Below are 26,222 nucleotides of genomic sequence, written 5' to 3' on the forward strand. Positions count from 1 at the left end.
GGTGCCCACCCCAAAATCTGCTCTGGACCAGGACAAACCATACACCCCATGAAAGGGGAGGGTGTCCTCTATGCCACTGCGTCCCGCCTGGCCCAGAGCTTCTGCTGGGTGCAGGGGAAAGATGAGGGCATCTATGCAGACAGAAAGGGTAGAGAATCTTCTTACTCTTACTCATTTCTCAGACCTCTTTCTGAAGGAAGGGTCAAATCTGTATAAAGTTTGGAGCAGCCACATTAAAAGATAAGGGCAGGGCATTCCAGGCAGGGGGTTGCCAACCCTGCTTGGATATGGATGTATTTGCAGAGGATCCCTAGTCAAGCTTTACCAACAGCACAATCCAAACTATATCTACTCAGAAGTAAGTCCTGTTGAGTTCTATGGGGGCTTAGTCCGTTAGTACGTGTGTTTAGAATTGCAGCCTTCAGGGGCATCCATCTTTACTCCCGAATGCTCCCATCTAACATCTCCACAACACTAGGCTCCTTTCTTCCTACAGTGACCTTCTGGTGACTGGCCTGGCCTGAAGGCACTTAAACCCTTCTTGCCGAAAGCAAGTAGGCTAGATTAAATGTTCCCTACCCAGGCTCCATCTTTTAGCTAAGATGTCTAGCTTAATTTCCAGTCAGATATTTTTTTTAATTGTACACTCCAAGCAACTGTGATTGATGCTTAATGTATCATGCTTAATGACATCACTCAGGCCCACCTCGTGACATCACTCGGGTCAGCCCTAAAATCTCAGGTTTGGGGATGCTTCTGACCTGGCAACCCTACTTCCTATGGGCATCTGGTTGGCCACTGTGAGAACACGATGCTGGACTAGATGGACCACTGGCCTGATCCAGCAGGCTCTTCTTATGTTTTTATGTTCTTAATAGGGTTTCTCTGCTCTGCATCACTAGTTTAATATTGTAAAAATAGTAATTGTATTTTATAATGCTTCTATATTGACTAATTTCATTTATGTTGCTTTCTGTAATGTTTGACTAAGTTATGTTAAGTAAGAGAAGTGTATTTTCCAAACTTATATGCCTAAGACTCAGGCCTGTACCTTACATTTTCTCAGAGCTTGGAAAAGTTACTTTTTTGAACTACAACTCCCATCAGCCCAATCCAGTGGCCATGCTGGCTGGGGCTGTTGGGAGTTGTAGTTCAAAAAAGTAACTTTTCCAAGCTCTGCATTTTCTGTGTGCTAATATGGGTGGGGGTATCTTCTTAACATGGCATCTGTGCAGATGGAGCTAAGGTGTAGTTTAACTGCCGGAATCAGTGTCTGCTATGTAGAAACTACTCTTGAGTTTCACTCTAAACAGAGCAAATTTGCCATACTTTCCTTGTAGATACCAAGTCCTTAGGAGATCCAAGTAATAGTAACTCATGCACAGACTCGGTTTGTACAGAACATTGAGTGAAAGTATGGTTTCGCATGAACATGCCGCTGTCTGATTGCTTGGTTTCTGAGGAGCAGGAATGAGTAAACATACAGGCCAAAGCAAGAACCACAAGTTAAGCATCTCTCCTAAACTGAATAACAGGCCTTGGGCAGCAAGCCATTGTCCAAAATTGTCATTAAAAATCTGCACCTCCAAGACCTGTAGGGCTGTAAAAGGCCCTTCACTTGGGAAAGTCCCCTCTGTTTTAGGCTTGGGAGAGAGTTAGGCCTCTCAATTGGCCTATCCCCACATGGACAATGCCCCCCTTCCTTGCAAGGTCTGGGAGGAGCACTGTTCCTGGCCCATGGGGCCTGTAAAACTCATTGGATGGCTTATGGAAGTCAGTGTCACTTTCTCTCAACCTAACCTCTTTGGCTCAAATGCAAAGATGTATCATTGAACACTAAAGTCAGAATCATTCAGACCATGGTATTCCTGATCTCTATGTATGGATGTGAAAGTTGGACAGTGAAAAAAGTGGGTAAGAGAAAAATAATCTCATTTGAAATGTGGTGTTGGAGGAGAGCTTTGCGCATACCATGGACCGCGAAAAAGACAAATAATTGGTTGTTTAGAGCAAATTAAACCAGAACTGTCACTAGAAGCCAAAATGATGAAACTGAGGTTATCATACTTTGGACACATCATGAGAAAAAATGCTTCACTAGAAAAGACAATAATGCTGGGGAAAACAGCAGGGAGTAGAAAAAGAGGAAGGCCAAACAAGAGATGGATTGATTCCATAAAGGAAGCCACAGCCCAACTTACAAGATCTGAACAGGGTGGTTCTTGACAGATGCTTTTGGAGGTCACTGATTCATCGGTCGCCGTAAGTCGTAATTGACTTGAAGGCACATAACAACAACCTCTTTGGATTGTTGTGAGGCAAAAAGCCTAAGATTCTGCTGTCAGAACCTTGAAGAAAGAGCAAGTACAAATACATAAATAGGTCAAAACTAAATAACCATTTCTGGCAGAGCTTCTGTGTCTTTACCATGCACAAATTCAACAGCTGCAGTTTTCCCCATCACTCTATCTCCAAGGAGGAGAAAGCTGCACTTGTTGAATTTCTGCTAGTTGTACAGCTGTTAAAAGTTCAGTACTCCTCTCATGGCAGTGCTAAATAGGCTGTTTTTGTTTTTTAAAATGAATGCCATTTCTTCCCTAAACTTACATCACCTGTTCTAGAAGACCCATCTGTTTAGGCCAGTGCTGATATAACCAGAGCTTGGAAAAGTTACTTTTTTGAACTACAACTCCCATCAGCCCAATCCAGTGGCCATGCTGGCTGGGGCTGATGGGAGCTGTAGTTCAAAAAAGTAACTTTTCCAAGCTCTGGATATAACAGGTGGGTCACTATTTTGTTTCTGCCACTGGATGGAGGCTGTTTATCTTCTCAAGAGGAAAATGACAGCTCTAGATGGTCTAAATGCAAGGCACGGAAGTAAAACAAACAGACTTTGAATATTAAATCTGGATTTCAGTGTCAAACATACAGCCTTTTATTTCCTTATCTGAAAGTAGGCATTCCGGTTGCCTGGAAACAGAAGTAAACAGAAGTGTCTCTTGGTGACAGAGAACTAAGATTTGTGGAGCCTATCTGCTGCTGCTGTTCATGGGAAATGAAGAAAAAAATCAATCTTCTAGAGCTTTCATCCTTTGATTTCCACCCAAAACAAACTACCATAGTTCATCCAAGAAGACTCCCATCAGGTATTGGTCCTTTCTTTTTTGACACTTTTAGCAAGGTGCCAGGCAAATTAGAGGGAGAAATGGCTAGAACAGGAATGTATGCTGGGCTTGGTTTAGATGTAGGGTTTTCCCTAACTACTGGGACTTAAGAGTTAGGTTGCTGTGGGATTATGAACAGGCCTGTTAACAGACAGAAGGAAAGTGTCACACTTGAAATAAAATGCTTGTTTTACAGTTCTGTTATGATTATGAAAGATGGGGAACATTCATAGGCCTTTAAAAGTTGCAGTGATGTGCAAAAGAGGGGATACATATCCTAATCCACTGCCTTAAAATGAAAGACTGTGTTTATTATTGATTTATTAAACATTAATATACTGCCTGTTATGCAGACATCTCACTGTGGTGCACAACCATATCATATCATAAAATATAATACAAATACAATCATGTGTGCCATCTTGATGAAACCGTGCTAGCAAATCACAATACATGATTGTTTTGCCTGTCCTTTGATGTCAGCTTGTTTGAGGTGTGACAAGGGTGAGGACAACCCCCCCCCCCCAGCAGTTAGTTGGTCATGTATGGGCTTGCTACTGGGAGGGATGTGAGTTAACCCGGCTTCCAAGTGAGAGATGCAGTGCTGGTGAGCTGGATTTGTGGTAACAACATGAATGCAGCTCAGGAAAATAGAGCCAGGTGATTGGTGGGTGTTATGTGACTTTTCTATTTTACATTGTTTTGATTTATTTATTTTATTCACTGTATTTTTATTGTACATTTCTTTTGAATTAATATGGTGTTCAGTGTTTGGGAGCCTTTGGGCCAGAAATTGGTATATAAATAGATCATATTATATAGTAGTGGCTGCTGCCCATTGGGACTGATAGGGCAGAAATGCAAGGACACCCACAGAAGCCAGAGCTAATGATAGGCAGCTACCTCCTGATTGGTTGCAAGTAAGAAAGAAGGCAGGGTGAGATTGTTGGGGCAGTGTCCTATTTACCCTAATGGACCAGTATATTACTCGAGTATGATTACATTCCTTTTGCTCTCTGTTTAATTTTGTTTAATGAAATTATAGTTTTTATATAAGTAGGGTAATTTCCCTGATTTTGTTCCAGTTCTGTAGTCCTAAGAAACTGGATTACTTCTCCCAGAGGATTTGAATATGCCTGTAACTGAAGATTAATGGAATTATGTTACATAGCATTGATATGCTTTGACCATCTTAAAGAAAGAAATGTGTATACAGCACTCTGTAAGTTAATCACTCTGGAAATTTATGGAGTTTCCCGTAAGTGGATGTCAACTTTTAAAAATATGGTAGGAGCGAAAATACATTGGTACAAAATCATCAGAATTATTAAAGAGATAAGTAATTGTATGATATCCATTATAGAAACTGTTAGTAATTCTTCTGGATTATTTAAAAGGCAATGTGAGGAGAAAACATGAACTAGTCAGCAATTTATGTTTAACAGCCAGTGTAGTATTGGCAAAATTTGGGGGATAATTTGGAAATAAATACCTCCTGTTTTGGCTGAATTACTGAGAAAAGTTTGGCAGACAGCCTTAAGAAGCAAGTTAACAAGCTTCAGATATTTATGAGGCAGGAAAATACACTTCCATCCCCTTTTAATAATTATTAGCATAAAGCTTAAGCAGAAGAGAACGCACAAGAAGAATTGGCTATGATTTAATGTATTCTGCATACAGTCTATGAATTATGTTGCATTATGGTTTATAAAAATGAATTTTAACTTTGGGTGTTTTTTCAAGTTAATTATCCTTAAATTGAATACAATTTTAGAAAAATAGCACCATGTTGTTATTTCAAGAGCACTCATAAATCTAGTTACCCTGTAATATCAGCAGTTGTCTCTGATGGGACAGTGCTGTGAGTTTTCTAGAACACAAAACCTGTGGAAACAAGCAATCAGCTGAAGCTCAGCCTTTCACCCTGCTAGCAATCTCCAGTGCTGAGAATGCAGATAAGGATCCTCGTAGAAGCCCCATTAAGCAGTGTACATGTATTGTTCGGGGAGAATGGTTCCAGTTCTTAAAAAACAGGTGCAGCATGAAAAATCCAAAGGACATTAAATCTTATAGATAGATTAAATCATATTTCTGGAATTCAGTTACAGCCCATGAAAGAAACTTAATGGTAGTATCATACCTTTTTTGCTTAGAAGTCTTTACATTCAAATGGTATATAACTTTGGTTAAATAAAATAAAAATGCTGTACGGATAAATAAGGAACCAGATAACTTCAGACAGAATAAGTTCAGAATAAAACAGATCTAATAGTGCTAAAAAGCACATTTGACTTTCCACTCAACTCCATGCAGATATTACTCTACACACCCATTTAAATATAATAAGTTAAAGATTACTATAACATTATGTTTTACTAATAACAGGTTTCCAAGTTCTGCCATCAGTCATGGAAATGGAATGTTGACCTCAAGTCATCGCCTGGGAAACAGTGATGCTAGTTCTAAGCATCTTTCAGAGTTGAACAACAGCCTGATCCTTTAAACACAAATCTGTGCACCTTCTGTATGGTTGAGAGAATTACCTCACCTTAAGGCCGTGGTAATCTGTTTGAACTGTTTTCTTTCCTCATGATACCTGCAATCCTCATGATATTTATTGAATTTTAGATACCGTAGTGTTCATTGTTTTCGTTTTCTCCCCTCACAAATTATGCAGAGATAACTGAATTTAATTATGTTCTTATTTTCTATAATCAGATCTTTTCTTCTCTGTATGGCATCTAGTAGTAATACCATTCACTAACAGGCAAAAACCTTGAGGTTTAAGAATGTACCTATAGCCAACAGATATTTCTATCAAACTTTAAAAAGCAGGGGAATTGGGCAACTATAGTGAATTGTACTGCCCTACAAATTTGTCAAAATGCAAATACAATTTGGATTGGTCTTTCACAGTCCAATCCACTTCCTGTGTAGCTTGGAAGAATTTGGAAAAGGAGGAGGGGGAAAGGAGGGGAAGGGAGGGATGAAGGAAGGGAGAGGGAAGGGGCAAGAGGGAGGGGATAGGAGGGAGGGGGAGGGCAGGTTTGATCATTTGCATGCCTTTGGGGTTCAGTGGGATTTACTCCTGTGCAATCATGCTTAGGATAGGTAAAACTGACCTGGGGGAGGAGGAGAGGAGGGGGGAGGAGGGCAGGAGAGGGAGGGGGATGGGTGGGCACTGCGCAGAGGGGAAGCCCCTTTCCTTTCCAAAAGGAAAACAATGTGAAGACTATCATTCTTTTTCAGGGTTTCCCCCACCTTTTTATTCTACAGCAGGCACATGTAGCCTCCCACCCAAATTTAAACCAAAGCTGTCCCTGGCCACATCCACACCAGGCCTTTATTTCACTTTGGACAGTCATGGTTTCTCCCAAAGAATCCTGGGAAGTGTAGTTAGTGAAGGGTGCTGAGAGTTGCTAGGAGATGCCCTGTTCCCCTCACAGAGCTCCAATCAGAGCGGCTGACTGTTAAACCCCTCTGGCTGCTGGAGCTCTGTCAGGGGAATAGGCATCTCATCTCAGCACCCTTCACAAACTACACTTCCCAGGATTCTTTGGGGGAAGCCATGACTGTTTAAAGTGGAATAAATTTCTGGTGTGGGTGTGGCCCCCTGATTAGGCAAGCCCAGCAGCTGTGAGTCTGGCTTTTAGAATGCTGACAATAGGTTCTTACTGAGCATGCCCAACATTATCATTCAGTTCAAGCCAACATTTCCTAAATTAATTAAAGATCAGCCAGGCAGTTTTGTAACTTTTAAAACTGCCGAAGATGAAGGTCAGAGTATGGGACAAGGTCAGTAATAGGATTACAGGTACTCTGTGAACATGGCTGATTTTTAATTAATTTCAACAGATTATGAGAACTGAAAAAAGTCCAAAGGGGGTCTGATTTTCTTCTCTCTTTTTACATTTTGAACTCTTAATTCTCTCTGTTTTGTGTATCACCATGAAAATTTAGATGGTTGTTAAGCAAGCGTTTCTGAGTTCAGGACTATAAGTTTTGTAAGGGTTTTTTTTTTTAAAAATGAGCTTATTTATTTATTATCATTATTTTTACCCCGACCTTTTTTCAAAACTGGAACTCACAGCGGCTTCCAGATAAAAGCACACATATAATTAAAAACATACAAAAGTCTAGATTAAAATCAAATTAAACAATTTACAGTATTAAAACCATTCATACATACAGTTAAAATAATTCAAACTCAGTTTAAAATAATACAATGAGGCAACAGCAATGCAGCACTCTTCAAGTCCTGTCCTTAACAGCTTTCAGTTCCAAAGGCTTGTTGAAATAAAAAAGTCTTTGCTTGCCAACGGAAGGACTGCAAGGAGGGGACCATTCTTGCTTCCCTAGGAAGGGAGTTCCAAAGCCTCAGGGCAGCTACCGAAAAGGCCCTATCTCGCATCCCCACTAGTTGTGCTTGTGAGGATGTAGGTATTGAGAGAAGGGCCTCTCCTGAGGATCTCAGGGCCCGGGGAAGGCTCATATAGGGAGATACGGTCTGACAGATAGCCTGGCCCTAAGCCATATAGGGCTTTATAGGTCATCACCAGCACTTTGAATTGTGTCCGGAAACAGAGTGGCAACCAGTAGAGCTTTTGTAACAGGGAAGTCGTATGGTCCCTGTAACCAGCCCCAGTTAACATTCTGGCTGCAGCACGTTGCACCAACTGAAGTTTCCGAACAGTCTTCAGAGGCAGCCCCACGTAGAGCACGTTACAGTAATCTAAACAAGATGTAACTAAGGCATGTGTCACCGTGGCCAGATCAGACGGCTCAAGGAACGGGCGCAGTTGGTGCACTAATCTTAATTGTGCAAAAACACTCCTGGCCACCACAGAAACCTGGGCCTCCAAATTTAAAGCTGAGTCCAGGAGCACACCCAAACTGCGAACCTGCGTCTTCAGGGGGAGTGTAACCCCATCCAGTACAGGCTGAATCCGTATTCCCTGATTTGCCTTTCGACTGACCAGGAGCACCTCTGTCTTGTCTGGATTAAGCTTCAATTTGTTCGCCCTTATCCAGTCCACCACTGATGACAGACACCGGTTTAAAACAAGACAGCTTCCTTGGAGTTAGGTGGAAAGGAGAAGTAGAGTTGGGTGTCATCAGCATACTGATGGCACTGAACCCCAAACCCCCGGACAACCTCTCCCAGTGGTTTCATGTAGATATTAAATAGCATGGGGGACAAAACTGACCCCTGAGGGACCCCACAGGCCAACAGCCAAGGAGTCGAACAGGAATCCCCCGGCACCACTTTCTGGGTTCATCCCTCCAGGAAGGAACGGAGCCACTGTAAAACAGTGCCCCCAAGTCCCATCTCAGCAAGGCAGCCCAGAAGGATACCATGGTCGATGGTATCGAAAGCCGCTGAGAGGTCCAGCAGAACCAACAGGGACACACTCCCCCTGTCCAGTTCTCTGCGTAGGTCATCCACCAAGGTGACCAAAGCCGTCTCTGTCCCATAAACAGGTCTGAAACCAGACTGAAATGGATCTAGATACTCCGTTTCATCCATGGGAAGGATCAGAATGGCATGGGGGGTATTTTCAATGTAACATTGTGGAATGCGAAAAATCCATGCTGACTGTAGTTACAGCGACTCTCGTGGCTGTATAATACAAAGAACAGAAGGTCTGATCATTGGAATACTAGCAATTATTTAATTGCAATATGCTAGGCACTAGATTACAGATTAGAACATAGTTCAAAAACTTCTTCAGCTGCAATTCAGACTCCTGGCTGACATCGGTGGGGCTTGATGGAGTTGTGATGTGTAATCACCGCCACATCCACAACCCTACTGTCTGCACTGGCTAGGGTGGAAGGAGGGGGAGCAGGAGAAAATGTCTCTTGGCTGTGTTAGCTCCCAGTCTGGCGAAGCAAATAGGCCTGTCTCAGACCTCTTACCATCACATGATGGCAGCAGGGCTAGCTAAGGATCCAGCAGGTCCTTGGGCCAGCTGAGCCCTTAAGTGCTCTGTTTTGGGCGTTTCTGCTGGCTACCACTGACTGGGATACCACTGAAGATAGTTTTCATCTGCTGTTTGGGCAGGTGCATTGATGCTCCTCTCAGGCAGAGCTCCCCCACCAATGAAGGCCAGCAGAACTGGGCATGGCTAGGTGGAGGGACAACTCTGCCCCATCCAAATCCCCTCCAGCACTATTGATAAGAAAGTTCAGTTGCTGTGCCCAGCAAGCAGGAGGGCAGAAGTGAAAGCAGAGAAGGGTTTTTTTAAAAAAATATATATGAGAGGACCTACACCTTGGCAAGTTGTAGTGATGACCACCAACTTGAACACCTTTAAAAGATAATTAGACAAATTAATAGAGGCTAAGGCTACCACTCACTGCTAGTCATGATTGGTATATATGATCTCCAGTATCGGAGGCAGTATGCCTGTGAATACTAGTTGCTTGGGATCACGGGACAATGCTATTGCAATCATGGTCCACTTGTGGGTTTTCCACAGGGTTTTGATTGGCCACTTTGAGAACAGAAGGCTGGGTTAGCTTGGCCTTTGGCCTGATCCATCAGGGCTCTTTTTATGTTCTTAGATGGAAGCTTTTTTAGACAGGGTATGGCTAATTGACAGCAAATAAACGTCAGTTTATAGGAATTAAATATATAAGATTTTGTAATATAGAATATTCACCCATTGGTACTCAAGCTATTTTATATTCAAATAATACAATAAAACTATTGTTAAAGTCTATTTGGGATTTTTTTCTTTTTTACCAAAGTAAAAATGGAACCAAAATAGAAAATCAGAAGGTACCTAGAAAATAGGTTTTCTGATTCTTTTTTAAAGGTGATTTGGGTGGCGCAGAGTGGTAAGCGGCGGTAACGCAGCCAAAGCGCTGCTCACGGCTGGAGTTCAATTCCAACGAAAGGAGGAAGTCGAATCTCCGGTAAAAGGGGTCGAGGTCCACTCAGCCTTCCATCCATCCGTGGTCGGTAAAATGAGTACCTGGCATATGCTGGGGGGTAAAGAAAGGCCGGGGAAGGAACTGGCAATCCCACCCCATATATACGGTCTGCCTAGTAAACGTTGCAAGAAGTCACCCTAAGAGTCGGAAACAATTCGCACTACAAGTGCGGGGATACCTTTACCTTTAGAGATGGATAGCTATGGGGCACAAATTTCTCACTTAGGGAGCTGGCATAGGACAGGCCTAATCTCCTGCTAATGTTAGATACGATAGCAAAATCAGTGGCAGCTGGTGACTCCATGTCAGTGGGCAGTGGAATCCAAACTTTAGTTTAGTCCAAACTTTCAAAGAGCTGTCCAAGGCACACTGCCCCACTGATATGGATTCCGCAGCCACCACTGAGCAGAATCTACTTGTGTGAGTTTCTGCAAGACCTGCTCCCTGCATTTCTGGCTGATTTCCACCTGGCCTGGAAGGGCAGGGCCCTGTCTCTCTCCAGCTACAAAAGCAGCAACTGCTGAAGGGGCCAGAGACCATATGTGTGTATGTGTGCGTGAACCTGCTGCTCGGGATGTCTATAGACTACTGGGGTTAGTTGTTTTTTAGTTGTTTTGGGGGTCAAGATTTAATTTTGGAGATTTATTTTTGCTGTTATTTGGACTATAGCATATTTTTGTTAAACACTGTTGTGAAGTGTGTGGGGATTGTTTAATTGTATATTTATTGAGATGTTCTCATTAGTTTGTTGTTTATTATTATTGTTTGGCTACTTATATACTGTGTATATTTATATGTTAAAAATAAAAATGCTACTTATTTGCTGGGAAATTGAAGATTTTTATCTAGGCCTTTTTATAAAGTGTTTGGTTCTCTTATTGTGACACATTTAAATGTTTTTTCTTTTCTTTTAATGTTATTTGTTATTTAATTTTGAGAATTGCATTATTGTATTTACGCTTATATTCGTGTTTTTGTAAGCCGCCTTGAGGGCCTTTTGGCCATAAGGCGGGATATAAATTTAATAAATAAATAAATTCAGGAAAAGCTTTGCTGACATAGTGGGTTTTGTGGAGGGACATGGAGGAGGAGAGTTTGGTAGCTTAATGTATACAAAGGCAGGGGGATTGCCTCATCCATAAGAAACAGCATGGAAGCTTGGGCGAAAAGGACCTACAAAGCTGGATAAACAAGTGAACAAATGGAAATAAGAAGAGTAAAGGGGAACAAGGGAAGATGAACAAGGAGATATGGTCAGGGTGGAGAGCCTTAAATGTAAGAAGCAAGTGCTTAGGGTTAATCTTCAAAACGAGGAACTAGTACAGTAGGGCCTCATTTTACAGCGCTTCGCTAATGCAGCAGTCTGAGATGCAATTAGGCCAAAGCCCCACTCATACGGCACTTGTCCCGCTTTTACAGTGTTTTTCGGGTGTTGCACACCATTCTATTCAATGAGTTCCGCTTTTCAGCATTTTTTGCTTTTCGGCGGGGGTCCGGAACGTAACCCACCGTATGAGTGGGGCCCTACTGTATAGAGAACACAGTAGTTTGGGTGGTATGATAATAGCAGCAGCAGCAGGAGAGAAAGTTGCTTTTAGCACAAGCCTTCTGAATTATGGTAATGAATTAACAATGACCTCAGTGCTACAACACTGAGCAAAATTGCACAGAGCAAGTGGAGGAAAAGAGGAATAAGCCATTTCATAAGTATCTAGTGCCACACAAATGTTTTTCTTCTGGGAACATAGGAAGCTGCCAGACGATTAATTTATCTCACCCAGATTTGCCTGCTCAAAATGGCAGTGGCTCTCCAGAATCTGAGGTGAAGATTTTTTGCATCAGCTGCAGCCTGTTTCTTTGAACTGGACATACCAAGGATTTAACCTGGGACCTTCTACATGCAAACCATATGCTCCATCAGTAAGGCACATGGCCCCTCCCTTTTTATTTCCTCCCATGGCAGTAGGGACAGGGAAAGAGGAAAGGCAGGGAAAACTGAGGGAGCTGTTGGTTGTGTCACCACTGATTCTCAGTCAACAATGGGATAAGGCTCAGCTTTGGCCCTTGTGTGCCTCCTAGTCTTGGAGATGCTCACCAGTCCTGGAGCTTTCCTAATATATTGTTAGTGTTACTTAGACTTTGTGTCAGGGGAATCTTTTCTCATATTCCACATTCACACAGAATGGAGGTGGGTAGGAACATAGGAAGCATTCTTATACTGAGTCAGACCATCGGTCCATCTAACACAATATTGTCTACACTGACTGGCAGCAGTTTGTCAGGGTTTCAAACAGGGACCTCTCCCATCCCTACATGGGGATGCTGAAGATTGAACATGGGACCTTCTGCATGCAAAGCAGATGCTCTACCACTAAGCTGCAGTCCTTCCCCGAAGATTTGGGTGCCATGGCCACCTTACTGGTAGGGTAGTAGTAGAGAGGCGGGAAAGGACATGTGACCTGGCTGTTCGTACTTGTTCTTTTTTCATGATTTCTGGCATTTTCTGTATCATATTTTTGCTTACACTATTGTTTGTTAATTTGTTGTGATTGATGAGGTGATTTTGTTTTATATTTTTGATGTAATTGTTAATTTGGTAATACTCTATGTGAAATTGATATTTCAACTTTGTTAATTTGTTTTTAGTTATATTTTGAGTTGAGGATGGCAATGTGTTTTGTTTATTTTGACATTTCTATGGGTCATAAACTGTCTTGAGTTCAGTAATGTAAAAAAATATCAATTAAACATGAAATGAAAAAGTGAATAGTAATGAAACTACAACAATATCCATGTCCAGAAAAAAGCAGGTGCTACAACCGTCCTATTTTATTTGTTTGTTTATTTATTATTTGATTTATATCCCGCCATTCCTCCCAGCAGGAGTCCTAAAAGTTGTTATTCAAAATGTAGGCCCTTAGAAATAAATGCTTCTGCAGGCTCAATGTAAGTCATTTCACGAGAACCCCACCATGTGATAACTTGCCATATGGTTAGTTTCCAGCCACCATATAAGAGGTGACATGTCAAGGAACCTCTATGTGGTGGCTGCATTATCTGAAGTAGAGCAGATTTCAGCGTTTTGAAGTCAAAGGAATTTCAACATAAGCATGCCTTAGAGTCAGAGTGCAAATATCCAAAAGTAGATTAACACTAGTTTTCAAACCTTAGTTATCTAAGGTTTATCTGATCTTACATACTTCAACATATCCTTAGCATAACTAAGTGTACCCTACATATATGAAAGTAAACAATGTTTATCTGGACATTAGAGTAACTGACTATGTTAGATTTTCTGCAAGCCATTCACTAAATGGAGGTTATCCTGTCTTAAGTGGGCTGCAATTGTTTTGATTAATGCATGTGAACCCTATGGTTAATAATGTTTTCTGGCACTTGTTCTTACAGATAATACTTCAAATAAAGATGTCAACAGAGAACACTACGGAGCTGGTTAAACACCCTGACAAGTAAGTCAGTCGTTATCTAGCTTTTCTGTCACCACAAGGCAAAATTCATTTGATCAAAAATGAAAATGATAATGCTGGGCTGATTTTGTGATGGGCACCATTACTAAAAACTGTTAATTACTAAGAGCTGTTGACAACATCCAATGTGGTCAACAAAGTATTACTCTGTCTTTTACTCATATTGCAGTGGATATTTTCCTCAACTTAGTCAAAAGGTAGCTGGTATGTAACAATTCTTTATAGACAATTATTTGCAATATTTTATCCTACTTTTCAGAATGGCTCACTTCAATAAAAAATGGCATCCCTTAAATCTTTCCTCAGGACCTGTTGGCAATGTGAGATATTCTAACAGAAATAAGTTTAATCCTTTTGAAATGTCTGATTTAAAATTTGAATTTTTGAACACACAGAAAATTATCTAAATTGGTTTTAAGAATAACTTTGAAGCATTCATGATGGTACAGCTAGAGATTAATCATAGCATGGTTTCAGATAAAAAGTAGCAAATACAAGAGAAAAACAAACTGAGCTGAGCTAAGCTAAAGGTACAAACCCAGGGGTGTAGTTGTCCAGGGTCTCGGGGGGTCTTAGACCCCTTACTTTTTTGGGAGCAGATCTCAGCAGGGTCCCTATGTTTCCATTGTCCTAGAAGCCAAACAGCATGAAAGGAGAGTGTGAGAAGAACCTTCTAACATGCCTCCTTGTCGTTTCCTGCTGATTTAAGCCAATGAGAGTGAAAGGAAGTAAGAGAGCCATTGAGAAGACCTTTTCATGTGGATTGGCTTCTAGGATCTGTTGTTGTGGGAGGAGGCACATGTGGGAAGGGCTGAGGAGTGTGGAGATGACGATGGAGAGCAAGCGAGGGAACGTGGCTGTGAGGGGCATGGCTGTGACTATCATTAAGGGGCCCTGTACTTCTGGAGTTGCCAGTACACTCATATACAATTTTCACAGGATGCTACTTTTCAGGATGCAACGTCATTGCAGTAGGTTTTCATTTACATTCTTCTCAGATACAGATTTTACAAGGTCAACAAGCATAAATCATTTATTCTTATTTCATGTATGGGTTCCTGCAACCAGTTATTCTGACACATGCTGCATATTTTTCATAGGAAACATAATTAGTACTAATCAAGCAGTAAGAATAAGGTACATTTTTGAAAGGAATAAAGTATTGGCTTGTCTGGTCGTGTTTGGGGTCACTGTGTTTATGATGCAAGAATTTGTTCAGTTCCTGTTTGTGAGAGAGGGATCCCCTTTGCAGAAGTTAAAGGAGATTAATTTGCAGTTATTTACTTCTGCTCTGGCAGGAAAGTAGTGCTGGGGAAAAATATATTATTATTATTATTAAAATTTATTTATACCCCGCCTTTCGGCCAAAGGCCCTCAAGGCAGCTTACAAGAAAAATAAACACAGGTATAAAAAATACAATAATATACAATATAAAGAATACAATATGTAAAAATTAAATTAAATACAAACAACATTATCATTATCGACACCACCAAGAAAGAGGAGGTGATCTTAGCGGGGGGGGGGAGTTCTCGAGAGGCAGAAGGGTGACAGGCATTTATTACAGTGAAGCTGTTTGCTGGTTCAATACTGTCTTCCACCCCATGTCCTCGGGCTCGCTCAGCTGCTGCTCCCTGGGCTGCTGCTGCTGATGGTAGTTTATGTCAGAGGGCAGCTGTGAGAGCTTGGGCTCGGGGATCTGGGCCCTGCCTGGAACAGGAGGGGGAGAAGGACATGGAGGCTGCAGCTGTTATCAAGAAGGAGGCCCTGTTCCGGGAGGCCCTGCACAAGAGGCCCCGTACCAGGCTGTTGTTGGGTAGGAGGTGCCAGGCTGTTGTTGAGAAGGAGGTGCCAGGCTGTTGTTGAGAAGGGAGACCCCAGGCTGTTGTTGAGAAGGGAGACCCCAACGCCTGGAGGCCCCATGCAGGAGGCCCCGCACCGGGCTGTTGTTGAAGAAGCGGCAGCAAGAACCTAGGTTCTGCTTAGAGCAGGAGGAGGAGGAGAATGTGATGGCGGTGGCTGTTGCCGAGTAGAAGGCCCCGTGCCAGAAAGCGGTGGTGCGGTGCTCTCCCCCCCTCCCCACACCTTCTGATGTTGTGCTGGTGTTCCAGTTGTTGCTGCAGGTTGAACAGTTGCTTCCCTGTTTCTGGCATGGTGCTGGCGGGCTCGGGCAGTTCGGCGGGCTCCTCTTGGGGCGGCAGTGGCAGCTGCTGGGCGCTTCCCACACTGGTGTTTTCCCCTGCAGATGAGGTGCTTGTGGGTAGACCACAAGGTTCTAAGAATGATTGCACAGTCTCTGCTCCTGCCGTTCTTCACACACGCATACTGTAGCTATGCTGCTCTGCAGAGTCACCACCACTGACCACCTGAATGAAGCTCATGGATCACACTCTGGGAATTCCTCAAATTGCCATTGAAATACTATCAAGGATGAAACTAGGCAGATCTCTGAGAGCAGGGATATTCATAGCCCAGATACTGCAACATATGTATCTATGTGGCAGAATTTTATTTCTCTTGAAAACATGTCCCTCAGCCCCCAGGATCTGCTTGGAATGAAGCACTTAAGTACTTGTTGTAAGGCTCATGACACCTATTTCTATGTCCAATTTATTTTTTATTGGTGTTTGTTACTTCTAACACACATGGGTGAAGTGGCATCATAAATAATTTGTCTTATGGCAGTTCTGCTTCCAGAAGAGACTGCAACTGAGACATCCTCTGATGAAACTGCTAGAGTCATTCAGTCTTCAGCCGGAATGACTCCAGCTGTTAGGATTATGTAACCAGGGCTGTAACCAGAGATGGGCCCTCTGTTCTATATGCAATTAGGGGCAGATCTCCTGAAAAATTTATGTGATTTGGCACTGTTACTGTCATTCTGGAGACACTGACAGACATACTGTGGCTTGTTTAAAGAACAATTTTTATTATAGCTAGTAGCATTAATTGTTTCACTTCAACACCCAGACACATCACAAATATTATTAATGTTTTATAATGTTGTGATCTGCTGTTAAAGCATCAAGGCCAGGTCATACAAAAGCTTGTAATGGTACTTGCTAAAATTGCTTTCTTAATATCTTTCTCTCAGACATTTTCAGGATAGTTTTATATTCTAATTTTGAGGTGGTTTGTTTAAGAAATTCCTAGTATCCCCTGTCTTTAATTGGTAGATTAACATGTTTAAAGTCATTTTGATCTTTCTATCACCAGGGTGTAGCCCTCTTTTTCCAAGGGTATTCTTTACTAGTTTCTTCAGGCAGGAAAAGATTAGTCAGTCCTTGTTCCAAATTCTGCTGGATTGTCCTTACCAGAAATAAGATCACTTTTTATGTTTGATCTGCCTTTGCCCATAATTTGCCTGGTTAGTTCTCAAAATCGAGAAGCAAAATTTCCCTCCAGTTTAAATCTATGAGGCTTGGTGTGGGAGTTTACTGTGTCACTTGTGTTTGGATGGTTGATATACCAAGAGGATTCCACCCGTCAAGAGGTACATGAAGAAGGGCCATAGCTCAGTGATAGAACACATGCTTTGTATGCAGAAGACCCCAGGCTCAATCCATGGTATCTCCAGGAAGGGCTGGGAGACCTGTCTGAAATGGAGAACAACTGCTAGTCAGAGTAGATGACACTAAGCTAGATGGACCAATAGCCTCACAGTGTAAGTCCTATGATGGTGCCAGGGGGTTAGGCCTTTGGGGAGGTTGGACGTCTTCAAAGTAGGTTACATTTTATCTTTGCCACAGTGAAGATATCTTTTCAACTACATTTTAATAATGTGTTCAGTACAGTATATAGGAAAATAAAACCACCTTTGGTTCTATACTATATTCTGTATCCAAAGTTTACTCATCTGCAACAGAAAAAAAGAAATCTTAGCTCATAGCCATGAAATGTCAGGGTGCACAGTTAACACTTTTTGTGAAACTGCAGAATACGAACCATAAGACCTAATCATAAGGCTTCACTAATTTTCACTAATATATTTTTAACACTGATTTGAAGTTCAGTGGGTACATTCATGCTGCCTGCTCTCAAAGTCTGAACAGCTCATGTTATTTTAAGTTCTTTTTCCCTTTTGAGACTATTCACATTACCTCTAATAAGAATACAAACTAAAACCATCCAAAAAGCAGAATACTGAAAGCTGCCTTACACTGAGTGAGACCATTGGTCCATCTGTGGGAGTGCTGTGGACATAATATATTTCGACTTCAGCAAAGCTTTTGACCAAGTGCCCCATGATATTCTGATTAGCAAGCTAGCTAAATGTGGGCTGGATGCAACAACTATTAGATGGATCCACAGTTGGCTCCAGAATTGTACTGAAAGAGTGCTTATCAATGGTTCTTTCTCAAACTGGGCAGAAGTAATGAGTGGGGTACCACAGGGCTCGGTCCTGGGCCCAGTGCTCTTCAACATTTTTATTAACGACTTGGATGAGGAAGTACAAAGCATGCTTATCAGATTTGCAGATGATACAAAGTTGGGGGGCATAGCTAACACAGTGGAAGACAGAAAGAAAATTCAAAGGGACCTTGATAGGCTGGAGCATTGGGCTGAAAACAAGATAATGAAATTCAACAGGGATAAATGGAAAGTTCTACACTTAGGAAAAAGAAACCAAATGCACAGTTATAAGATGGGGGATACTTGGCTCAGCAGTACAACATGTGAGAAGGATCTTGGAATTGTCGTTGATCACAAGCTGAATATGAGCCAAAAGTGTGATGTGGCTGCAAAAAAGGCAAATGCTATATTAGGCTGCATTAACAGAAGTATAGTTTCCAAATCTCGTGAAGTACTAGTTCCCCTCTATTCAGCACCGGTTAGGCCTCATCTTGAATACTGCGTCCAGTTCTGGTCTCCACACTTCAAGAAGGATGCAGACAAACTGGAACAGGTTCAGAGGAGGGCAACAAGGATGATCAGGGGACTGGAAACAAAGCCCTATGAGGAGAGACTGAAAGAACTGCCATGTTTACCCTGGAGAAGAGAAGACTGAGGGGAGATATGATAGCACTCTTCAAGTACATGAAAGGTTGTCACACAGAGGAGGGCTGGGATCTCTTCTCAATCGTCCCAGAGTGCAGGACACGGAATAATGGGCTCAAGTTGCAGGAAGCCAGATTTCGACTGAACATCAGGAAAAACTTCCTAACTGTTAGAGCCATACAACAATGGAACCAATTACCCAGAGAGGTAGTGGGCTCTCTGACACTGGAGGCATTCACAAGGCAGCTGGACAGCCATCTGTCGGGAATGCTTTGATTTGGATTCCTGCATTGAGCAGAGAGTTGGACTTTATAGCCTTATAGGCCCCTTCCAACTCTACTATTCTATGATTCTATAATCTAACTCAGTATTTTCTACACTGACTGGAAGTGGCTCTCCAGGATTTCAGACATGGAGCATTCCCAGGCCTATCTGGAGATGTTAGGAATTTAGCCTGGGATCCTTTCTACTGCAGTTAACAACAAATTGCTTTTTCGAACCATAGTGGAGTGCCACAAATGTCTGTGCCAAATGACAGTCCTAATTAGGGATGGGAACCGCATTTCGGTGCTGGTTCAATTTTTACTCCATCAGACTTCCTTCTGGTACTGCTTCATCAAGGATCAATGTTCACTATTTGCTATAAATACCAATTCATTTTTTCTGCAAAAATATCAATATTAACATCAATATTTTTAAAATACTGATATTTTAAATGATATATAATGTTAATACTGATATTTTGGAGATGTATCAATATTAATATTTATATTTTGGGGAAATATCAATATTAATATTTATATTTTGGGGAAATATCAATATTAATATTTATATTTTTGAGGTGCATTTTTTTTAAAAAAAATCCACTTCAGCTGTGGAAAACTGCTAGAAAAAAACCTGATCCATGAGGACAAAAAAGGTGAATAAATAGGAAATCTTATATCAAATTTGAATTCTGAGAAATTTGAATTCTGAGAAATTTGTGCACATCACTAGTCCTAATTATAGTTGTTTTAATTTATGGTCTTTGGAGCATAAGCACTAGGAGCTCTTGCTTCGGCTAAAACAAACATGAAAGAGGTGGGGGAAAGGCAGACAGGAGAGTTGCGAGCAAGACTAAATGAGAGCAAAGCTTTGGGGGACGTGAGTGGGAAAGTGGTCAAGCCCAAAGTAATGGGAGCTGAGAGGCGGTCTAAAAGAGGTTTCTGAGACAAAAATCCCATCTACAGCTCTGCATCAGGAAAATGAGTTTTGCCTGCTCCAGCACCTGACATTTTCCGGAAGCAGTCAAACTGAAGAGGATTTGGACACGAGGGAGGGAGATTTGCCAGCCCCAGGATCCATTACCCCTCTTCTATACATGCCTCCTCTTCACCTCCCCTAATCTTCACACCTTCTCCATCTTCATGGAAGTGTGAACTGTACCTTGCATCCCCTTTAGCTCCCTCCTTCTTTCTATCCTTTAAACCCCTAACTCCATTCTGCATAGCAATTATTTATTTATTTAGTTTATTTATTTATTTAGTATATTTGTATGCCGCTTTTCATCACCAGGTGACCTCAAAGCGGCTTGTCGATCTTATTTGAGCCAGATACAGTAGTTCTTTATTTTTCACAAAGCAAGGCCCTAGAGACATTTTCACCAACACCCATAGCCTTGTGAAAAAGATTTGTATAATGCCTTTTGTTTCAGTTCATTACTTGTTTCCCAGTGCGATAAACACTGACGAAAGAAGGAGTGCAAAAGGAGCAGAGGCCAACATTTTTTGTTCTGTAGTGTGGAGTTTATGTAGACTTGAAGCAGAGACACCATCTATATTTAAACATGTCTGGAAAAGCAAGCCAAAAAGCAGCTAAATAGTGGAAAACCTTCCAGAGATCTCGTTATTCTGTTGAGCCCTGTTCTCATCTGATTCTAAATAGTTTCACCGTAGGATATTTTTTTTCCTTTTGCAAGCCCCTCTTCCAAACTGCATGTGTGTCATAACATATAACAAATTAAAATATTTATTTTGTTGTGTTGCATAAACACCATCCCTATGCATTGAGAGAACACATGAAAGGGTTGTGGGCCTACAAGGGTTAGACCTGCCCCCCACCCACTGCCAATACACACTGTGACCAATGACTCCAATCATGAATACACGTAGTGGAAATGCTTCCCAGCAGTCCACATATTTGGCCATTGTGGGAAAGGGCAGTATACATGCAGAATTTCTCTATGAGGAGGGAGGGGACTGATTGGGGGCAGGTCTCCCCTCCCCATCCCACATGGCGGAGCATTCTACACATGCATTACACTGGTTGAATGGGGAGGCAGGGAAGGGCATGGTTGTGGTGCACAGCAGGGGTGGAGCTAGACTGCAGCCTCTCATGCATTCTTTTCCAGAGCTTGGAAAAGTTACTTTTTTGAACTACAACTCCCATCAGCCCCAGCCAGCATGGCCACTGGATTGGGCTGATGGGCGTTGTAGTTCAAAAAAGTAACTTTTCCAAGCTCTGCTTTTAACGCATGGAGGAATGTGTAAATCTCCCTATTCTGTTTTGGGATGGATTCAGTGAAATTGACGCGTGGATATCTCATTTGCTGGTGTCCATGCAATGGAAGTGATGGATTTTGCTATTATGTGGATTTACTTTGATTTCAATTACAACTAATGCATATTTATAACTATGTTTAAGTGGCTTCATGCTCTCTTGGAGATAATGTCAATCTCAGTTCTGACCGATGGTCCATGCACTACAGGGATTGTTGGGTGCCTTCTTGATTTCCTGTGCTCATCGACCTCTACATGAAACATCTGGAAGAGGTCATTTGGAAGTTTGGGCTGAAGTGTCATCACTATGCAGGTGATATTCAGCTCTACTTCTTGTTTCTAATGTCCAGTTCAGAGCAGTAGAGATTACAAACTGTTATCTGGCATCAATTCAGGAGTGGATGGAGGTGAACAAGGTGAAATTTAATCCAGAAAAGATGGAGGTGGTGTGGGCATTTCCTTTGAAGAAGCAGATGTATAGTTTAGGGATGCTGCTTAAACCAACACTCTCCTGGTTATAGCAACTTCGACAGGTTCATCTACAATGATCTTTTCAGGAGGAAACAGGCATGACTTGAGTTCTCCACTTGCAAGTCCCTTCCACTGTGGACTACCACAGTGGTCTCTATGTAGGCTGACTTTGAAAGACAGTTCCAAAACTTCATTTGGTTGAAGTGCAGTGGCCAATTTACCATCTGAGACTTAAAGATTGGAGCATATTACTCCAATCTTCAGTAGCTGCCTATTTGTTTCTGGGCTCAATTTAAAGTGCTGGTCTTTAACCTCCAAAGCCTTAAATAAAACTGGAAGCCAGGTTACTTCAGGTCCCGTCTGCTCCTACTTGAGCCTGCTTGCCAGCTGAATTCAATGTTAGAGACCCTGCTCTCATCCCACACTTGTATGAGATGGTACATAGGAGAGAAGGACCCTTCCATGGTGGTAAGTGACGCTGGAACAACTTCACTGGGGAGATCTGCCAGCCCCCTTCTTTAGCCTTAGTGTGCTTTTAATATGTGGTTTTAGTCTGCTGCTAAGACCCTCCGTGGTGCAGAGTGGTAAGCGGCGGTAATGCAGCCGAAGCTCTGCTCACGGCTGGAGTTCGATTCCAACGGAAAGTGGAAGTCGAATCTCTGGTAAAAGGGGTCGAGGTCCACTCAGCCTTCCATCCATCCATGGTCGGTAAAATGAGTACCCGGCATATGCTGGGGGGTAAAGAAAGGCCGGGGAAGGAACTGGCAATCCCATCCCATATATACGGTCTGCCTAGTAAACATCACAAGACATCACCCTGAGAGTTGGAAACGACTCGCACTATAAGTGCGGGGACACCTTTACCTTTACCTTAGTCTGCTGTATTCTGTTTTTAACTTGGCTGCAGTTTTAAGTTTTCTTTATTTTTATCATTGTTATATTTTGTAGTGTTCATCCATTTTATTAGTAGATGTCTTTACTTATGCAAGCTGCTTTGTGATTAAAAAACAGAAAATTAGGATGGACATTTTAAAAATAATAAAATTAAATAATCATACTTAGAATACATACTAAGTTTTACTGAACAGTATCTAAATCAGACTAAACACATTTATGGAAGTATACTATGAAATTTAATTTTTCTCTTCAAAACTGTAATCAGTTCAGAAGCTGGTGATTTATAAAGCCATGGTTCAGAGCACACATATTTCAGAGGCCTTCTTCAGTCTTACTGCTTTAAGCTTTATGCACTAACTCCAGCAAATCAGACACTTCTCATGAAGTTTCCTCAAACAAAAGTTTTATTAAACACTGATGAACAACAAACAATTCTGCAGTTCCAGAGAGGGTAGCCATGTTAGTAGGTTGCAAATAAACACAACAAATAGTCTTATTCACGAATAGGCAAAAAACCTTGCAGTTTAAGAATGTACCTCTAGCCCACAGATATTTCTATCAAACTTTAAAAAGCAAGGAAATTGGGCAACTATAGTGAATGCACCAGGGGAGCAGGAGACCCGACCTCCTCTCTGAGATGTACTGCCCTACAAATTGGTCAAAATGCAAACACAATTTGGGTTGGTCTTTCACAGTCCAATCCACTTGCTGTGTAGCTTGAAAGAATTTGGTAACAGTGACATAAAAAGCCTAGCTCTCAATATAAGCCACAGATAGTAGATAAACAGATGATAAACTGTAATTCAGCATTTCACACCTGAGTTTTCCTTTTAAGTTCTTGTGTTCCAGAATGGTTACTTGAAGGTCAGCAAAAGAGCATTCAGTGAGACTGAAAGGTTTTTCCGCAAGATGTCTGATTTGTGTCCATATATTCTTCTGCATAGGGACTGTTCTATGCAGAAGGGCATTGTTGGCAGATGAAAGCATATATCACACTGGAAGGTGAACCATTCCTTACTTTTATGGGTGGCTTTATTACATATGTGCTGTCACCCACTTCTAGAAATGCCTGGAGCCATAACTCCACTGAGGCCAAATAGCAAATTATTGTAAAGTCTGAAACCAACTGTAATGTTGCCTGAGTAGAAATGGGGACAGAATTGGCATCTGGGTTTGTTGCAGTCTGGTCACAGTACCCTCTAGGAATATTTCAACCATCAAGGAGTCTTACCTTTGCAGTCTCTATATTGATTGAAGAAGAATAGCTGAACTATTTCCACTTCCTTGCTTTTACAAAAGTTGTTTTGTTTTGCACCAGAACTCCTCAATTAGACCCCTGTATAAAGACAGCATCTTATTTGTTGTTTTAAATTATTTATGTAGATATCCTTGGATTTCTTTTCTTTTATCTGGATTTCTCTAAAGCAAACAAGTAGTTAGCAAACTAGAGAACATTTAAATCTACTCAGACTGTTGATTCAGATGCATACAAGGGAAGCCCATATTTTTATAACTACAATATTGATAAAAATAATTAGTTCATCACAATCTGCCAATTAGGAATCAGTGACTGATAGCACAGATTTTCCATAGGAAGGTGCCTTATACCGAGTCAGATCATTGGTCCATCTAGCTCTGTATACTGACTGGTAGCAGCTCTCCAGGGTTTTAAGGAGAGTTCTCTCCCAGCCCTACTTGGAAATGCCAGGTATTAAACCTGGGACCCTCGGCATGCAAAACAGAGGTTCTACCACTGAGCTATGGTCCTTCCTACACTCATCCTCTCAGATTTGAAGAGCTGGTCAGTATGCAATTGCATTATCTAGTTCCTACTATCCAATCTGACTTACTGTCTTATTAGTGCCTTATCGCCTTCTATCTGATTTGATAGCTATAGTTGAAATTTTGTTCTCAAAAAGTGATTGGGTTGAATCCAACTAAGTTTTACTCAGAGTAGATCCATTAAAATTAATGGACTCAAGTTAGTCTTGTCCATAAATTTTAATGGGTCTACTCTGGGTACAACTAACAATGGATCCAATTCCTTGTCTCCATCTACTTGAAGATACTGGGCCTGTCCATACAATTGTATCATCTGCAGTGTTATTCCTTTGTGTCCTCATTAATTCACCATCATTCATACGACGTTGCAAGCTAGTATGGATTTTTGCTTTCACAAACCCACATTAGAAATACCACCGAAAACCCGATATGCTTTCCTGTATTGATAATCAATTGTATTAGCGTCCGTGCGATTGGACACAATGCCCTGGACTTTCCTGAAATAGGCAGTTCATGGGTGTTCCTACATCATATGCCAAGCCCCCTATCTCCTTCCCACCCAAAAGCACATCCACAAACCTGCGCATGTGTAGGAATAAAAAAAAAAGCTTCTGCACTCTTCTGAAAAAGCATGTAAAAAGCAAACAACCATTATGGATCAATGACTGAGAAGGGGTGGATTTAGGAGGTATCCAATGCTAAAGCAATTTAGACACACACAAAAAGCCCACATGTATGGATGCTTGATAATCAGGTTTTCACAATAATCTGAACACAAACAGGACATGTATGGATCTTGAGGCCACCAACCAAATATGGAAAATGTGGATTTTGCTGTTAGGTATGGATGGGCTACTAACAGGTGTCAGGAATGTTCTGCTTGTGACATCCTACCTCCTCCTTCCTGCTGTATCCCTGAAGAGCTGCCCCTGAGGGCCAGGAGATGTGTCATCAGGGGCTGCAGCTGGAGGGGGAATCAGAAAAAAAATGGGGAGTGCCTTCCAGTCATTCTGGAACCCTGTTGGATCCAAGCTCTTATCTTCAATCTTACATCCATTACTGCAGCTATATTCTGTGCTTAGTAGCCAAAGTACTTCAGTTGAAGGGCTTGATGCCTGTTAAGATAAAGGCTTGTACTATACAGGCAGGCCCCGCTTATACGGCAGGTTCCGTTTTGGACCCCCGCTGTAAAGCGGAAATCGCCGTAAAGCAGAACCCCATTGAATTTAATGGGGCACGTCATGCAAAAATGCCGCGAAAATGCCGCAAAATGCCACAAAAGGGCAAAATCGGCTTTAAAAATGGAGAATCAAAGCCGCTGGGAAGCGAAGCGCCGGTAAATGGGGCCCTACTGTATATAGTCCACAGTTTGATGCTGGAAGAAGATGCTAATTCTAAAGTAGGCAGACCTTGCAATTTAAACAGTTACTTGTCTTGTGAATCAGCATCATGAGAAAAGTGAACTGTACTATACCTTGAACTTGTGCAAAGATTCCACCACTCCCACAGAAACACCAATATTACTTGTTTATAAAAAGTTGATTCTTGTAAATATATTCAGATCTACAGATGCTCCTGAAGACCCCCCATGGAGCAGAGTGGTAATCAGCGGTAACGTAGCCGAAGCTCTGCTCACCGCTGGAGTTCGATTCCAACGAAAGGAGGAAGTCGAATCTCCGGTAAAAGGGGTCGAGGTCCACTCAGCCTTCCATCCATCCGTGGTCGGTAAAATGAGTACCCGGCATATGCTGGGGGGTAAAGAAAGGCCGGGGAAGGAACTGGCAATCCCTCCCCATATATACGGTCTACCTAGTAAACGTCGCAAGACGTCACCCTAAGACTCGGAAATGACTCACACTACAAGTGCGGGGACACCTTTACCTTTTTTTACAGATGCTCCTTAACTAGCATTGATGCTGAGCTAATAAGAAAAATACAGGAAAAT

At 41.8% G+C, this 26,222-nt stretch overlaps 1 protein-coding gene across 3 annotated transcripts in view; it reads left to right on the top strand.

Moving 5' to 3' along the window:
• Positions 1–2,709: 2,709 nt before the first annotated feature.
• FAM81B (family with sequence similarity 81 member B) overlaps positions 2,710–26,222 on the top strand; it is a 46,451-nt gene continuing 22,938 nt past the window's right edge. Inside the window, exons 1-5 of one of the 3 annotated variants that reach the window (XM_061622488.1) lie at positions 2,710–2,781; positions 2,955–3,146; positions 4,250–4,386; positions 5,550–5,724; positions 13,512–13,573. In XM_061622488.1, coding sequence (XP_061478472.1) covers positions 13,530–13,573 — 44 coding nt within the window. In that variant the 5' untranslated portion in view covers positions 2,710–2,781; positions 2,955–3,146; positions 4,250–4,386; positions 5,550–5,724; positions 13,512–13,529. Of the gene's footprint in view, positions 2,782–2,835; positions 3,147–4,249; positions 4,387–5,549; positions 5,725–13,511; positions 13,574–26,222 lie in introns of those variants that run through there. The other 2 variants (XM_061622496.1, XM_061622478.1) reach the window with 2 other exon arrangements.

The sequence above is a fragment of the Rhineura floridana genome, chromosome 1 (assembly GCF_030035675.1).
Source record: "Rhineura floridana isolate rRhiFlo1 chromosome 1, rRhiFlo1.hap2, whole genome shotgun sequence".
Taxonomy (NCBI): domain Eukaryota; kingdom Metazoa; phylum Chordata; class Lepidosauria; order Squamata; family Rhineuridae; genus Rhineura; species Rhineura floridana.